Source organism: Gastrolobium bilobum, unplaced genomic scaffold, assembly GCF_033153095.1.
Source record: "Gastrolobium bilobum isolate Gb01-03AN ecotype WA unplaced genomic scaffold, APGP_CSIRO_Gbil_v1 utg1221, whole genome shotgun sequence".
NCBI lineage: Eukaryota > Viridiplantae > Streptophyta > Magnoliopsida > Fabales > Fabaceae > Gastrolobium > Gastrolobium bilobum.
Window position 1 is genome coordinate 444,984 of NW_026897257.1, and position 17,730 is coordinate 462,713.

The 17,730-nt window shown below is 32.8% G+C and overlaps 3 protein-coding genes across 3 annotated transcripts; 2 read left to right on the top strand and 1 right to left on the bottom strand.

Annotated features, from left to right (window-relative positions):
- Nucleotides 1-341: 341 nt before the first annotated feature.
- LOC133305509 ((DL)-glycerol-3-phosphatase 2) lies at nt 342-5,446 on the top strand. Its single transcript, XM_061505748.1, has 6 exons — nt 342-507; nt 1,099-1,323; nt 2,890-2,950; nt 3,101-3,248; nt 3,440-3,519; nt 5,105-5,446. The coding sequence occupies exons 1-6, from the start codon at nt 429-431 to the stop codon at nt 5,229-5,231; spliced, it is 720 nt and encodes a 239-aa protein (XP_061361732.1). The 5' UTR covers nt 342-428; the 3' UTR covers nt 5,232-5,446.
- Nucleotides 5,447-10,198: 4,752 nt separating this feature from the next.
- On the bottom strand, nt 10,199-11,550 carry LOC133305542 (auxin-responsive protein IAA33). The gene is made up of 2 exons (XM_061505795.1): nt 10,686-11,550; nt 10,199-10,456 (listed from the first exon to the last, which is right to left on the bottom strand). The coding sequence occupies exons 1-2, from the start codon at nt 11,132-11,134 to the stop codon at nt 10,363-10,365; spliced, it is 543 nt and encodes a 180-aa protein (XP_061361779.1). The 5' UTR covers nt 11,135-11,550; the 3' UTR covers nt 10,199-10,362.
- A 4,208-nt stretch (nt 11,551-15,758) lies between these two features.
- On the top strand, nt 15,759-17,488 carry LOC133305510 (probable small nuclear ribonucleoprotein F). The gene is made up of 5 exons (XM_061505749.1): nt 15,759-15,886; nt 16,190-16,277; nt 16,416-16,453; nt 16,565-16,629; nt 17,112-17,488. Exons 1-5 carry the CDS (start codon nt 15,881-15,883, stop codon nt 17,179-17,181), a joined length of 267 nt encoding a protein of 88 aa, XP_061361733.1. The 5' UTR covers nt 15,759-15,880; the 3' UTR covers nt 17,182-17,488.
- Nucleotides 17,489-17,730: the final 242 nt, after the last annotated feature.

Below are 17,730 nucleotides of genomic sequence, written 5' to 3' on the forward strand. Positions count from 1 at the left end.
CTTTATATAATTTAAAATGACAAATATTTTTCTTTAAATTTATATATGTTTTTATAGAATTAAAATGAAAATAGGTCAAGGTAAAAAAAATAAATTCAAGTAATTTATCAAAAGAATTATAATCACGATGATTACGAAGTGTCTAGCCTAAATGTGAATTTGAGAATGAATCTTATCGTATTAGGTGATGTGAAATTTTGTATTAATTTAACTATCACTACGCTATAAACAAGTGAAATTTTTAATTCGTGCTTTTCTTTCTAATTTTTTTACAGAGTTATTTATCTTTCTTCCTTTTTTTCTATTTTTTTCTTCTCATATTCGCAATCTCCCTCAATTCTTTCTACGAATGTGCAATAATAAATCGGACACTGGACAGCAACTGCTATAGCTTCCATTGTTCCTTCAGAAATCAGAATCAGAGCGCAATGGCCAATCCCTCCACTGCCGTTTCTGGCAGAACGCCAATAACTCACGTCGTTTTTGACATGGATGGTCTCTTGCTCGGTATTTCATCTCGAATTTCTCCCTTCCAACTTTTCAGGGTTTGAAGGATGCTATGTGCTTCCTGGCATCCCGCATTAATGAACATCTATTTTGAATTCACATTTGCATACCCATTTATCAGCAACTTGCTTATCTCTTGTCAATTTTTTTGTTGTTGTTTATTTTTTTTTATTTTTAAATGAGGCCAGCAAAGTTTAGGGGCAACTTGAACACAAGTATTATTTCCTGCCCCATGAATGTGAATCCATTTTTTTCTGTTAAATGAACACTTCCTACACTTATATCATTGCCCGATACCTCTTAGAGTCATGGGTGGCCCCTTTTTTCTTTGTTTATGGAAGGCATGGAACGATTCCATTTTTGTTGCATCATACAAGATGCTGAAGATGCTAAAAAAATGGCCAAATCCCCCAGCTGCAGTTGGGTTCCATGTTTCTTGTTGGACTTGTTAGTAATATTTACACTACAGTTTTGGGGTGTCAACTTGTTTTCCCAAGATACTTGTGCTGTATGTTTACTAGATTGTTATGTGGAGTAGTAATATTTCATCTGCTGATTTACGAATTTGATATGGGCTTGCTTCTTTTGCAGACACAGAGAAGTTCTATACTGAAGTTCAGGAAATTATACTTGCTAGATACAATAAAACCTTTGATTGGAGCCTCAAGCCAAAGATGATGGGAAAGAAAGCAATAGAAGCTGCTAGGGTCTTTGTTGAAGAGTCTGGAATTAGTGACATTCTTAGTCCTGAGCAATTTCTAGTAGAAAGAGAGGAGATGCTGCAGAAATTGTTTCCGACAAGTGAGCTGATGCCAGGTATGTGGATTGATGGAGATTTGAGACCCTTATCTAATTAACATAAAGATTAAAGAATCATGTCGCTACTAGCTATAACTGGATCTGACGTTTGAAACATGAGAGAATATTCAAACATGCTCTAGAAATCAAAAGCTTTAATCATAGTACACAATCAAAAAATAGTTGATATATTTTTATTCATGTGTCATAATAACTCACATGCGTATTTTAAACATGTATTCTACACAGAGGTGGCGATCTTCTCTGCTGTCAAGGGTTACTGAATTTTTACCCTGTTTACTTTTTTTTTAATATAAATCGGCATGAATTAATAACCAAAAGTTTGAAAGTGTGGAATGGATAAGTGATTATGCTTAAATAGATATCATTTAAGCATTTTAAAAACAATTATTGTATGTCTTATCATGTATGTGTGTCTTATTAGTAGAATACTTCATCCTATTGCCTTTATTGATGATAACTACTTGTTAAATTATGACGATGCGGCTAGTATAACTGATCATTTCACCTTTGCCCTACTTTTAGATCTGCTACCCCTTCTTTAATTTCTTTTGCCTATGAGGATTTCTCTTCTCTTCTCATTACTTCACGTTTTACCACCTATTTTTCGGATCTGTTACTTTTTTCTCCTTCTTTTGAGTAATTTCATAAAAAAATTTAGTTGGTTCTTTCTCATCTTTTCGCTCTCAGTTTTAGTAATTTACTTGTCTTTGTTCAATCATTGATTTCTTTCTCGTGGCACACATGGTGAAAACTCAAAATGATTCATTTCAATATGGATCTACTTGGGCTGAGAAGGAATTACATTGACACATTCAGCATTGCAATATATGTGGAACATTAGAACTTTTTAACTTCTTCAATATAGTTATTTGAATTCATTAAATAATCTCTACCATGATTCTGTAGCTAGATACTTCGCTATATTACTGGTATGACTGGCATCTTTAAACTCGTACATTTGACCTGATCTTACTTTGTAGTTGCTTCAAGTAGACAACTTTGGAAATGCTTACGCTGGTTTGCTTGGTCTACCTTGGAAAAACTGTTTTCCAAGGATAAGGGTGTAGAACTCCATTTTTCATGGAAATAATTTTTCCCATAACTGCTTTTCACTTTTCAATGGGGAATGTATGTATTTGTTTAGGTAAATTGTTTTCAAATATTCAAGATCTAATCTTCTTGCAAAGCATAGGTTCTCTAGGGTATCTTTTTTTTTTTTTTTTTTTTTGCTATACATGCTGCATACAATTTATGTCATTGAACTATACTCATAGATGCCACACGCTAACTCAGGAACTAGGTCAAGGATGTGAAAATATTGCTGTTAGCCTGTTACCTAAACTATTTATGATGAAGGCCTTAATCTGTAATGTTGTAAATGATACTTCACATTTAAAGTGTCGGGATTGGTACGGAATCGATTGTGTTGTATATAATTAGCTTGTCAAACTGAAAAGACCAAGTAGCTGAATAAATATTTTCATATGCAAATTCTGTGCATATGCGCTGCTACTATGTTAATATATTGATGTCCTTCTGTCCCGTTTTCATCTATCATAGGTGCTAGCCGGTTAATCAGGCATCTACATGCAAAAGGAGTTCCAATTTGTTTGGCAACTGGGTATACTTCGGCCATCTTTTGTTAATTTTTTTTAAATCGTCCTTTACTTTTGGGGGGGGGGGATCAGAAAGAAGAGATTTTATTTCATGACATGCATCTATTTTGAAGGAATTTTCTTATGCAAAGTTCTTTTGATAATTTTCCCTACAGTTCTCACAGGCGACATTTTGAATTGAAAACTCAAAGACATCGTGAAATCTTTTCTTTGATGCATCATGTTGTTGTTGGTGATGACCCTGAAGTTAAACAAGGCAAACCATCACCGGATGTATTTCTTGCAGCAGCCAAGAGATTTGAGGTATACCAATTTATGAATGTTCTACACTTGATGAAAAAATTGTCTGCAGATTAAAGGATTATATATGCCTTTTCTTTTCTTATTTTGAATTTGAGGTTAGGCTCTTTTCATTGATTGTTGTATGTCCAGCTTTATCGAGTTGTAATCATACTTAGTGATGTGGTAGTTAATGATCAATTGATGGTTAACAGGGTGGACCAGTAGATCCTTGTAACGTTCTTGTTTTCGAAGATGCGCCCTCAGGAGTTCTTGGAGCTAAGAATGCTGGGATGTAAGTGGATTGATGCATTGAATAATATTTTTTATTGTCACTTTTTAATGTAGCAGATTATAGTTCCCAAAAGGTGCCAACATTTAGTAGAATAAGTAGGTTAGTGCCAGATCTATGAGTTGCACTGTTTCAGATCCTGCATTATTACATGCACAGTATATACTATACAAAATATCTGAGGGTGCATAGTATACAAAATATCTCTTGAGTTTCACGGTATATAGTATACAAAATAAAGGCAAACCTTACCTTACATTTTTGCAAAGAGACTGTTCCTCACACTCGAATCCATGATCTCTCGTCACAAGGAACAACCTTACCGTTGCTCCAATTCTTTCAGCAATATATATATATATATATATATATATATATATATGTATGAGTAAATACCATTTTTGGTCCTCAGCAAATTTCATGATGCCCACTTTAGTCCCTAACAAATAAAAAGGCCCATTGTGGTCCCTAAGAAATTCTAAATGGACCCATTTAGTTGAAATCGGGGTCCTTCACAAATTCAAAAAAGATTCATATTAGTCCCTAAAAGGACTAAAATGGGTCCCTTTTGAGTTTTTTAGGGACCACGATGGGCCTTTTTATTTGCTAGGGACTAAAGTGGGCATCGTAAAATTTGCTGAGGACGAAAAATGGTATTTACTCTATTCTATATATATATATATCACTGGTCTGAAATTTATTAGATCTTTTATTTCTTTACTCAAACAAGTTCTTCGTCCTGACAATTATGACAGATTGCATCTTTGTAACATATATATGTTCACTAGGTTCTTTCCTTTCTATCTCCCTAGCTCTTATATGCAATAATGACTCGGTTGATATAATTATATATTTACTACCTGCATGTTTGAGGTGTAAAAAATTATAAAATATGAATATCAGAAGCCGTGTTACTGATTCCACTGTCAAATTGCTTGTAACAATTTTCATCTTACAAAAGTGAAGATTCCCGTGGTTTCTGTCTTAACCTCTGAATTAATTTTTACCTACAAACATTTTTTTTCTTCAACATTTACTAGATTATATATTATGGTTGTTCATATGAGCTCTAATTGGTAGGCTTTGAAGGTTAGAGGTAGCTACTGGCTATAATCCAACTGCTTAAAGGTTGTTTGTTTTTTTTTTTTTTTTTTGAGAAAAATTCTATTACACTATTTAGTTTACTGATGGTTAGAAGGTCTAGAGATTGTCAGATAAGGCAAAACTGGAGCTCATTCTTAAGTTGGTTGTGGGACTGTTAACTTTTCTCACAATACATGGAGAGCTATAATTCGGACTGGTGTGCAAGCAAATAATACTACTAGAAAAGAGAAAAACACAATAAGAGCAAACCGTATAGGTAACTTAAAATGGATACAATGATATATCTGGTCTTGATGTCAAGCTAAGATGTCATTTAATGTGGTCCCTCAGTCAGTTATGATGGATGATGTCTACTCTTGACCATTTCTTTCTATTCATTTCTTGCCTAAATTGCTTGTTATTTTGATTAAACACGGATACATTGTGCAATTGGAAGAAGTATTTTCATGTGCAGCTTGATAATAATTTTTGTTTACATGTCATACAGGTCTGCTGTTATGGTTCCTGATCCAAGGCTGGACAAATCTTTTCATGATGCAGCAGATCAGGTTTTGAACTCACTGTTGGATTTCAACCCTAGTGAGTGGGGTTTACCTCCATTTGAAGATAATTAAAGCTGAACTTGAGTTTCTATTGCTGTGTTTCATTTTTACTGCGGACTGACAAAGCTGCACATCTTTTGCACAACTAAATCGATAAGTAATTAATTCATCTTCATAGACTGTCAGTTACATTGTTTGACCTTTATATTCTTGTTCTTGTAATAATATTACTACAATCAATATCAGCTGAGACCTTAGAAAGTCGATATATTGTTTAAATATTTATCGTGGCATGAAACGTGATAGGATTTGATATTGCACCGTGTTGTTAAAACCGAAACACTTATTAATTATGGTTTAGATTTATAACCAAATTGACACATCACTTTGGACCTGTCAAAACAGGATTAAATAAACGTTTATTCAATTGAATTAGTTAATTATTAATATATACTTTTTTAAAAACTCAACATTTTTACATATTTCACAAATGTTTATATATATATATATATATATATATATATATATATATATATATATATTAAATCATTAAATGAGAATTATATTTTATCATGTCATCTGATTCAATTAGTTGGTTGAAATATAGTTGAGAGTTTGAACTGGTTAAGCTTGAATTGGAAATCTTGCTAGTTTATTGTTTGGTTTGCTTTTGACAACATAAACTATATACTAATTTAGTATATAATTTTTATTTTATTTTTTGGATAAACTACATATGTCCTCCACAGGAGGTGATTTTGAACATAATTGTTTTTCATGGAGAATACATGTGGTTTATCCCAAAAAATAAATAAATTATATACTAATTTTCAAATTATCTAAACTAGTCATAGGCTGCCAGTGTTTTCCAACCTGATGCATGTAATAAGTATTACCATACAATAAATTTATTTAAGTAACAATATTCTCATAACTAATATTTTTAACATTTCAGATTTAAAATCGGGGTTAATTATAAATAAATTCTCAAAAAATAATTTGCGGTGTGGTTAACTATATGAAAAAAATATTTCTTAAGTCACTTAAGATATATTTATTTCCAGTCATCTCAAAATTATGTCGTTTTGTTTATTTATTTCCTTATATTAATTGATTCATTTTTGAATGGTTATAATTCTCTTTTTCTTTCTTTTCTTTTATCACCATTGATCCATCTTTGTACGGTTATGATTTAGTGGTCGAAGATAAAGTTATCTCAAGTGACTTAAGAAATGATAAGCCCCAGCTATATTACACATACCAAGTTAAAAATAATTTCTAACACAACTTTGTTCATTCTCCGGTATGGTTTTTGGTCTGCAGATTTTAGTTTTAGCTATCGGCTAAAATATAATGGTAGTTTTTATAAGTTTGCCTGTTTTGCCTTGGAGTAAGAGAGAGTTCATGGTGGTCAAGTCATGACTCATGAACATTAATCTTTCTCATTAATCTGAAATCTCAGATTCCCCATCATCGTGTCTGCCTTTCAGTTTTCACTTAGTCATTGTTGACTTGTTGGCAGTGGTCCTTTACATTTATCTGCAGTGGTCCAAGTTGATTTAAATTGCAGGAAGAGGTTGAGCCCCCCTTTAAGTTGGAAGCTAATTTTGAGGCTCCAAATTTAAATTGGTGGTTCCATTATTACTTCTCATCTGAAACAACCAGTTCCCAAAAGTTAAGACTGGAAAAAGATGAGTAAGATCTCTAGTTGTTAGCAGTTAGCACGCCACTGTGTACTACATGAGGTAAATTTTTATTTTTATTTCAAAAAACAAATACGTACATTGGAAAGATAATTTTTTTATAAAATTTCCCTCAATGATAGTAAAAACCACATCTGTTTATATCTAAAGTCCAATAACTAGAGAAGTTTAGAGTCTATGAAATGGACGTAAAGACTTGAGGACAAACTATTTAGAGAGGATAACCATTGATGAAGGGCATTGGTGGAAACATGGCAACCAATTGCGTCTGCATGCCCGAACTTGCGGCAACCAGGAAAAGAAAGTTTAATGAAGAAAAGCTAGCTTCTGGGAAGAAGATGAGAAAGCCAAGAGCAAGATGAATAGATTATGGAACATTATTCTTTGCAGGATACTGACAGTGTAATGGTAGAAAAGATTCAAAACATGGCGATAGGATGAAGCAGGAAGTAAAATGCAAAGGATCATCCTTGGTAGCAATAAAGTTTTAGTCCCTTTTTTTTTTAAGATACAAGCACTTCAATAACTAAACATTTCTAATAGGGCATTGTTTTTCGAAGATAATCGATTTTTCCTGTTGATAGAAACAAGCTGGGTCCCATCAGCTTTAAAAAAAAAAAAGAGTTAGGCACTTTTTACAAACTGAGAGTGACATGAGATAGTTAAATTACCGTAACATAGAATCAATTTTGCCTTTCTAATATTGCCATAATGCTGAAACAACTAATACTATCACCACAGATATTTTAAAATAATTAATTAGAAATTGCTTTCTGACTTGCCACCTCAACTATTCTATATAGAAAAATATGACTGGAATTAGAAATGTCAAATTTTAACTATATAACTACTATTTTAGTACTAAAAATGTAATCTTTGATATTTTAGTAATATTAATTAACTAGAAATTAATATTTTAGTAATATCGAATTCTTACTCTACTATTTTACTGTTTCAAACGTTTCATCAAATTATAACTTGCACCTGAATGTAAGCGGAGGTAGTTATATAATCTAGGAGTAAAATTTTAGTTTAGAAATTTAAATATTGTATAAAAAAAAAGAAATTAAAATATGAAAATTAAAGATCACAGTCTTTTAATTACAATTTACAAGACTAGTAATAGAGTACTTAAATAGTAACCAGTCCAATAATAATTGGGTTATATTACACACGATCGAATTTGGTCCAATAAAGATGAGGATTCCATGAGATGCTTCTGCGGGATACTCTGCGATATGGAGATTTTGAGGCTGGATGTCTTGATTGTCTGAGAATGTGTGGGGCACATGCAAGGCACTCTAACACTTAAGTTAGGATACGAGCTATACACTTTAGTTAAGATAGAATGTATGAACATACTTGGGCTTCAATCCTCTGTTATATAATAATTGATTGTTTTGCTTATGCTGCCTTAATATGGTGGCATTTAATTATTGGTCAACTAAAGTAGTCCTTGCAAACTATCTCGTGTGCAAAATGTCTATTTATGAGTTTTGTTTTATAGATGTAGTTTAAATCAGGTGTCGGTCCCTTAGTCATTGACTATTATGGTGGTTGTAGAGCTTTGAGCTATTGATGTCGTGTGGCGATAAAATCCTAAGCTACTGATGCCGTGTCCCATGATATAATATTGACGTGGGATGATCGCATTTCTTCAGTCTTAAAGTCTTAATTATTGGACCTTTTGGATCATTCATAAATTGAGTTTTATATCCTGCGTGAAATTGTCTAGATTCGTGAGTTATTTTTTGAGCGATTATTATAAAATAAAAATCTTATAATATCTAAAGAACATTGTATATGTTATTTGAGACGTAGTAGATATAGGGTGGAGGACTTTATGAATATCGAAATGCATAAATGTCAAAGCCTAAATCATCCAATCTCTGCACTGAAACTAGCAAGGGAGCACACACAAAAGTTCCATACATCATTGTTGCTTTAATGACATGCATATTGGACCATTATATACGCTAACAAACACCACTAATTAGAGTAGGAAATGGGCTTAATCAGCATCACCCAACGTGTCATTGTGTGTATCCACAGGGAAAAGCATTTATATATATTAAGGACACCATCAACAAGTTTGATTGTCACTTTGACCTGTTTCAATTAATTGGAAATAAATTTGTTTTCTTTTTCAGTTATAGTTCTTTCTTGTTATTGAGTCTTCTTTTGAGCAAAAAGAAGAAGAAACCACCTAAATTTGCACATACAGCTTTAGGCCTCAACCAATTCATCAAAAGCTTCATATAGTCGTTATGGCTAGCCTGCTGGCTAAGGTTGGTCCTCGCCCCACCAACTGGCTTCAATTAAAACAGTTAAATTATACCAAATCTATTTTGAAAGTAATTAATTAAACAAAGCTAGGTATCCTAATCCTAATTAAGGAAAATGCATGGTTAAACCATTTTGTAAGCCCCCATTTTACCTTTTAAATTGAAAGTTGCTTTATCGACTATTGTGGGTGCGATTTTAACAACAAAATTTACATGTTCGGCTTTGACGGAACCATAATAACATTGCACTAGGATAGAATACCACCTTAATTAGAATAATGTCGATAACAGAATGCACATGTCCTTGCCTTCAAATAAATCTAACTTATCCGATAACTTTCTAGTCTTATGGCACGCATACATAGATGTTGATGGGAGTTGTGAATGACACACACACACATGTAGGTTAACCGAATGAGTGTTATTATTTGATACAAGTACTATTTGTTATTTTTTTTGGCAAAGATTTGAAGTTTTGAACCATGTTAACAATCGAATAATTCGTTTACGGTTTTAAGGGGGATCAATTCGAATTGACACGACAGAGATATATCAACATGAACACGATTTGTAAATTTTATATGTTTGCACGACACGACACAGATAACACGTAAATTGAAATTTATGAGTTCTTAACACTCACATGAATCACTTTTTATATGAGTTGACACAACACGACACAAATTGATCAAAACATTAAATAGTTAAAAAAATACAAATCAAATGCGTGTTTGCGTGCTGACACACGACACGACACAAATTTTTGCATGCTATATTTTGTCAATATAAACACAAGAAGAATTTAAATATGTGTCAATCCGAACACAAATTTTTGTACCGTATTCGTGTCGTGTTAGCGTGTAAAGAAATTTCTATATCTCCTTAAATTTTATTAATTGTAATGCATGCCAACAGAAACGTATTATGAAAACCAACATAGAGATATAGGCAATCGCATACCAATTTTGAGAAACAACCAAATTCTTTTTGAGTAGTAAAAGTAAAACGTGATCAAATAAACCATGAGCTACAAACTGAGAAAATAATGTCCTTTTATTCATACAAAGCACACAAAGGCTTCACATGTACTTCCAATTGGATTAACTCATAACCAGCATTTCTTGCTAGCGTTAATTACCACAGTTTCTACTTCTTCAACATGCACAAAACTAGATCCCTATAGTAATGATTAACCATCTGCAAGATGATCATCACTCATGCCTCTCTTGTACTTGTTGTGTGTGTACCTTTCCTTGAGTTCCCCTTGATCGGAAGTATCCGAATTCTCTTTGCCACACGTACAAAATCCCTAATTAATATATAAATGAAAATACATAACACAACCATCAAAATCAGTCACAGCCTAAAATGAAACAATTACTTTAATAGACAAAAATTACTAGAAAACTATCACCAGCATTTCTAAACCAAAAAAAAAAAAAACAATAATTGATAAAAGCTCATAATTAAGGAAGAGGGAAATTAAAGTACTAGAGTAGCAATAATAATTAAGAGTTAAAAAACAAAGACCCTCTTACTTCCAGCTAAGGTCACCAGCTAGAAGAAGATCATTCTCCATGTCTTCATAGGCAATAACGTGACCAGGAATAGCATTGGACAGATCAAGATCATCATGAATCTCCGAGTTCCCTCCGGCGTCGGAAACATCCACAAACATCTGCCGGAGAGCCTTGGCTAGACTTTGGTAGCTAGCATGGTTATGGAGGCTGATGCGTTGACAGATCGAACGACCCTCTAGAACAACAGTAACTGCAGGGACTACACTTGAGACAAGATCATCATCTTCAAGAACAGAGAAGCTTTGAAATTTGTTGCTATACTTGGCCATGCTGCTGGTGTTGTTGCTATTATTAGCATAGAAAGCCAAAGAAGAAGAATTTGAAGGTGCACCCGTAATAATCTGTCTTCTATCTTGCCATCTCCGTTTTAAGCTGGAATCTTGTCTTTGGGGGTCAAAACTGTTCATAGTATCAGAATCTAAGTTTTTAGTTGATGATGATGATGATGAGTTTGTGCTGAGTGAGCAAAAGGTAAAAGGAATAAAGATATATATATTTATATTTGTATACACTGCAAATGGTTGTGTTAATGCAGCATGGGATGGGGGGAAAAAAGAGGCCTTTGGGTCTGAATCTGATAGAAATGGATCAAAACTGAAAAGGGTTAACTTGACTGGAGTTTGGTAAAAGTTGAGATCATGAAGAGGAAGTAATATCAAAATCTGAAACCTTGTGGGGTTCCTGGGAGTGGGACACTATCTTTGATGGGGCATATGTATTTGATGAAGTTTTGTTGAAAAAATGAAATACATATAGAATGCAAGAGAGAGAGAGAGAGAGAGAGATAGCACAAATGTCGGAAGAGGTCAGATAGGTGTCTAGAACACACCCCAGCCTCGTGGCTTAGATTTCCTTTTTCAAGACCATTTAATAGAGTCCCCTAACTCTTAATTTCTCCCTGTCAAAATATCTCAGTCACTTTTCATCTCTCTGTTCCTTAAATTCACTCTATCTCCCACCATCCCTTTTTTCTTGCTTTTATTTTTTTCATTAATATATATATAAATCACAGAAAGAGAGAATTATATATAATGTTAGGCAAGTGGGCAGGGATTAATTGTAGGGAGAGCACGAGATCGAAGAGGGTGGGGATGTTTGCTTGTGATTGCAAAAAGAGGGTGTTTCCATAAATAAATATTTATATGATATTATGTCGACTATATTTGATTATAAAATAATTTTAAGACTATTAAATTATTAGAGTTGCGTTTGAATTTATGTTAGGTCTTGTTGTCAAGATCACAATAATTAATATAGTACAAATTTTATTGGGGGATGGCCATAAAATTTAATTAATGCGTCAAGAAAAAGCAAGCTTAGCTATGCACACGAGATTACACTAAAGAAAGGTTAAAACAATCTTGAAAATTGCAGTGTGCATGAGCAGTGGACACGACCGCGCTGCGGTCGCCGAACGGTTTGCTACATTGAGAAACCCAAGTACGAGTTCAATTTGCTCCATCACTCAAAACTTTCGGAACAGAATTATAATTATAATAATACACTTGCCATCACTTAATTAGCTACATATTATCACTGTAAACTTTTATAATGAAAATATCTACTTCTCTTTTTGATTAATTACATATCCCTATTTCTCTTTGTGAATTTATTCATAGTTACGTTTTACATGTATTTACAGCATATAAAAAGATGAAAGGACAGAATTTGTGATCTAAACTCAAGTATAACAATTCAATTTTAGTAACACAATTTGTAAAGGTTCATGCTATCAGATTACTTAAATAGCAAAGTTATATAATTCTCTACCAACTAAATATATGATATTATGGAAATAGTAAGGTTATATATAATTTTGTAGTCATAACAATAATTGTGTACATGCTCTATATGAGTTTAATGGTTCTCCTAAACTTTCATTAAAAAACTCAATTGTGAAGCCATGTCAAATTATTAATTGTGATGGTAATTGCATTGGTATCATTTTTATATATTGCCACTTTTTGTTTAACTGGTTCACAATGTGTGCATGGGTTCATGAGAACACATTCACGATTTCAAACTCAAAAGTAGACATGCTTAGTTTCAAGGATAAGCTGGATTTGTTGACCTTAATTTGTGTGACAAATCCTATTTCATACTATAATTTAAGGAAAAATGTATATTCTTCTTATAAAATTAGATTCTTTTAAAAGAGAAATAGACACAAAGAGATGTAGGTCTCACTGAAAAAATAAAGACAAAAAAAATAAAAATATGGATATCAACTTTTTGTGTCTATATCTCTCTTAAAAAGATCTAAGTTTGTGTCCTCTAAAATGACATACACTTTTTCCATAATTTAAATAATTTTATTAAGCTTTTAAACAAAGAATAATAAATATTTGGTAAATAACGGTAATTCGACATAAAAAATATCATTTTTTCAAGTTGCCAATTAACTCATTAGCTGTCACAAGTAACATATCCCAATGAAAAAACCAACAAAGAATAATCAACGTATAAAGGGTATAAGGTAACGGTTGGGTTGATATTTTTCATACTCGAATAATTTGGTGCCGGATTAGACGGATTACGTAGATCACAAGGCCACCATTTATTTTATTTTTGTTAAATTAATAAAAGGTTTTATTAATCTCCTTTTACATAAGATAATTATCTTATGTTATAGAGAGAAAATGAGTGGCACCACTAGGGTTAGTCTAGTGGTGTGGGGTGTGTATGTTAGGAGTGTGTGTTGTGTAGGGTGTTGTGTTCAATTCCTTGTAACCTCAAAAAAAATAAAATAAAAATGAGTGAGTTCTACTATTATAAAAAAGAGAGAGTAAAAGATGGAGTGCAAAAATTGAAGTGAGAGAAAATGAGATAAGTTGTCTTATGTGAAAGAAAAGTAATATTTTTCATAAATAAAAGGCTTTAAAATGAAGCACCGCATCACCAAAAACACAAAAGAATTGCTGATGGTGGCTTTATCAACTACCCAAGCAACCTCTTGTGCTGCAACTTGGGATCTTAAATTCCTCACTTTGGGATTCAACGTTGTGTGGAGTTCGTGTCCTATGTCTCTGCAGAGACACTACATCCCATAAATTTGGGTTGTAAAAGCATCTTTTGATTGTAATTTTACCAAATAAGTAGGATTAATAGATAATGCTCTTTATTTTAACGAAGTTAGTGCATGGATTTTATATATGGTTTGTTCGTGTAAGAAGAATATCAATGGAAGCTTTGTTAAGACAAGGTGATCATACAAAAGATAATATGATAAAATGTAGAAGAAAATCTAAATTTAATTATATGAAGGATAATTTGATAAAACGTTAATGAAAACTGCAAAAATCCTTAAAAGAAATTATCGAAACAAATATTTATCTAAATAGCATTTAAAAAAATTAATTTTGTGACCCAATATAATGATATTACCAGTATCACCATTCACACCTAGTATATCAGATATTATTTTAATTATTACATTTTTTGTTTTCAATTTAATTTTATGTGTTTTAATTGACTGCTTATTTCACATTATAAGTTAATGGGTAAAGTCAATGGCGGAGCCATTTAAATGGTATAGATTTTTTAAAAAAATTTGATACAACTTTGATTTTAGTTGGATTTTTAAAAATAATACAACTTTGGCACCACCTGATTTTACCTGGTCGGATTTTTCGGCACTACCTAACTTTTGTTCCGGGCTCCGTCACTAGTAAAATGTTTGTCATTTTAAACAACACAAATTTATATCATTTTTAATGAAATTATATCGTTTTGGTGTGTTTTTACATTCTCTCTCTTCCACTTTATTTTTCTTCCTAATTTTATAAAAAAGAGAAAATGAAAACATACACCAAAATAACGTCGGCTCTGTTTGGTTACTGTTTTTTAAAACAATTTTTTAGTTTTCAGAACAAAAAAACTCGTTTGGTAAGCTTGTTTTGGAAAAAAAAAATTAAAAACTGTAATTATTTTTTTGTTTTTATAATCAAATTTATAGAACATGTCTGAGTTGTTTTTGTTTTCTGTTTTAGTTTTTAACTTTCAAAATAAAAAAAACATAGAAAACAAATGTTTCCATAATTATTCTACAAAACAGTTTTAAGAACAAAAAAATCAAAACACAATCAAACATGCCCGTAGTTTCGTTAAAAATGATATAACTTTGTGTTATTTAAAATGACAAATAATTTTTCCTTAATTAAGTTTGATATCTCATATATATATATATAAAATGTTATATTTATCTCATTTTGTATGAGAGAAACAAATTTTCTACATATACAAAAGATGGGTGGGTCCCACCTATTTTGTTTTCTCTCCTCTTACCTCTGGGTCTCACTTGTAATTTTGTTTCTATAATATGAGATGAACATTTCCTATAACATAAGAAAATCACCTATTTTGTTTTCTCTCCTCTTACCTCTGGGTCTCACTTGTAATTTTGTTTCTATAATATGAGATGAACATTTCCTATAACATAAGAAAATCACCTATTTTGTTTTCTCTCCTCTTACCTCTGGGTCTCACTTGTAATTTTGTTTCTATAATATGAGATGAACATTTCCTATAACATAAGAAAATCATTTCTCACACACACACACACACACACACACACACACACACACACACACACACACACACACACACACACACACACACACACACACACACACACACACACACACACACACACACACACACACACACACACACACACACACACACACACACACACACACACATATATATATATACACTCTCCAAGGAAAGTGAATATGTAAGCGGATTGGATGTTGGGCCTTGGAGAATGATTACAGCATTCGTGAGTCGACCAACTCACCTGGACTTCGAAGCGTTTGTATCTCTGGGCTGGGTTTTGACTAATGAATGGGCCAGAAACACACACACACAGATATATATATATACACACTCCAAGGAAAGTGAATATGTAAGCGGATTGGATGTTGGGCCTTGGAGAATGATTACAGCATTCGTGAGTCGACCAACTCACCTGGACTTCGAAGCGTTTGTATCTCTGGGCTGGGTTTTGACTAATGAATGGGCCAGAAAGCCCAGTAGGCTATCCGGAATAATCCCTTCCCATTTCCCTTCTTCCCCTTGGGCATTAAACCCTAATTTGTGCTTCGAGCTCACGCAGGGAAAACAGAAAGCCTCCGTATCCGTACCATTCTGCAATGGCTGTGAGTATCATTCCTCTTGCATACTTTAATCATCTTCTATACATTCATTTGACTTAACCCATATCCTTACTCGCTTTACTTCTGAGAAATGGTGCGAAGCCAAAGTTATTACCCTTTATCGTTGATGCATTGGATTGCACCTTGATACACGCCATGTGTTTGATGAAAAAAGAAGAAGAGTAATTTAGGGAAGGATGTGAACCAATTTTTCGCTGCGTCATTGTGTATGAATGGTCAAGTCAAGGAGTGTGATTAAATGTGCCTTATTTTCTATTTTTTTTTTCTCCTCCTTGTGTTTTGCAGACTATACCAGTTAATCCCAAGCCTTTCCTGAACAATTTGACTGGGAAACCTGTTATTGTGAAACTAAAGTGGGGAATGGAGTACAAGGGTATGGTCCCTTATTATGGCGTAATTTTTCTACTGTTAAACATCACAGTAATATGTTTCATTTCGGTGTTTATACATCAGGTAATCAAATACTGCATGGATTTTTTTTTCATCTGTTAATTGTGGTTTTTTTTTCCAGGTTATCTTGTTTCGGTTGATTCCTATATGAACTTGCAGGTGAATTTCTGAATTGACTCTTAGATGTTTTCGTCCCGAATATTAATTATTGTTTGGGGCTCTTGGCTTAGTTGCTAAAATTATTTTTAATATTTGTGAATCTCTGTGTAGCTGGCCAACACTGAGGAGTACATTGAGGGACAATTTACTGGAAATTTAGGAGAAATTTTAATCAGGTAACTTCCATCTCAACTACTTTTTTTGCTAGTGGTCTTCTTGTTTTGCTAAGCACATGTATATAAATTGTCAATATGTTTTTCAATATTTTTTAAATTGATGTCTAAATTGGAAACTAGGTTTTGTTTGTCTAGCATTTAAAAACTTTTTTTTTTCCTGAGTTTGAAGATAACATGATATATAGTTTTTGAATCATGCTGTTTGTTAAACTGAACAAAGTTATCTCAGCCTTGATGGTTCATATTGCTTTTTATTTCAGTTATGGTTAGATATATCTTAGTTATATATATAATTAAGATGGTCCGAAAATGCATTCAGATTTTTTTTTTATCAAACAGGAGTCTGATCATGTTATACCATGACTTTGTTTGTATATCAAAATTGATAACCTAAAGATTACTGACAATGGTGATTCATGTTTTTACTGTGGTCATATCATTTCTTAAATATAATAGTTAAGCCTTGTTTCATGTATTTTTAGATGTAACAATGTTCTCTACCTACGTGGAGTACCAGAGGATGAAGAAATCGAAGATGCTGCAGAAGACTAGAATGATCAAAGCTGTTAATTGTTATGACATAAATAGAACTCTATTTTTTTACTGTTTTTGTATCCTCACTTTAATGCAGGTCTTTTGTAGTTGTGTAGAGATTTGGATCAATGATGCGCACCCACTTGCGATTAGGGTGCCTATGTTCAAATTGTTCACATTCCTTGTTGCTTAATAGTCTTCATATTTTTAAAGTAGGCCTTGGAATGAGCCGAGCTGTTTGTGAATCTGCTTGGGCTCACTTAGTTAATAACTCGGAAGTTTGAACCTTTGTCCCTTTTTTAAATGAGCCTGAGAATTTTATAGCTGATATCCCATTAAAGGCACCTCTAAAGTTATGCTATTAAAAGAAATATACTCGCCCAAGAACACTACTTGCATGCAGGAACCACATTTGGTGCATGAAGTTAGCAATTGTAATTGCTGCTATATTTCTTTGGTTTTCAACTCCTATCACTTGGGGATGCCTGAGAAAGGAGAACAAATATTTCGATTTTAAGGTGTGCTTTTCATTGAGATAGACGCTTCTTGTTATTTAAGAATTTGTTG

Bases quoted from the DNA above. Each gene is read 5' to 3' on its own strand.
- LOC133305542 (XM_061505795.1), bottom strand. From the start codon at position 11,134: ATGAACAGTTTTGACCCCCAAAGACAAGATTCCAGCTTAAAACGGAGA. The intron at 10,457-10,685 runs GTAAGAGGGTCT...TATATTAATTAG, and splicing joins GCTGGTGACCTTAGCTGGAA to GGATTTTGTACGTGTGGCAA.
- LOC133305510 (XM_061505749.1), top strand. The intron at 16,454-16,564 runs GTGAATTTCTGA...ATCTCTGTGTAG, and splicing joins ATTCCTATATGAACTTGCAG to CTGGCCAACACTGAGGAGTA. The intron at 16,630-17,111 runs GTAACTTCCATC...ATGTATTTTTAG, and splicing joins TTAGGAGAAATTTTAATCAG to ATGTAACAATGTTCTCTACC.
- LOC133305509 (XM_061505748.1), top strand. From the start codon at position 429: ATGGCCAATCCCTCCACTGCCGTTTCTGGCAGAACGCCAATAACTCAC. The intron at 2,951-3,100 runs GTATACTTCGGC...TTTTCCCTACAG, and splicing joins CCAATTTGTTTGGCAACTGG to TTCTCACAGGCGACATTTTG. The intron at 3,520-5,104 runs GTAAGTGGATTG...CATGTCATACAG, and splicing joins GGAGCTAAGAATGCTGGGAT to GTCTGCTGTTATGGTTCCTG.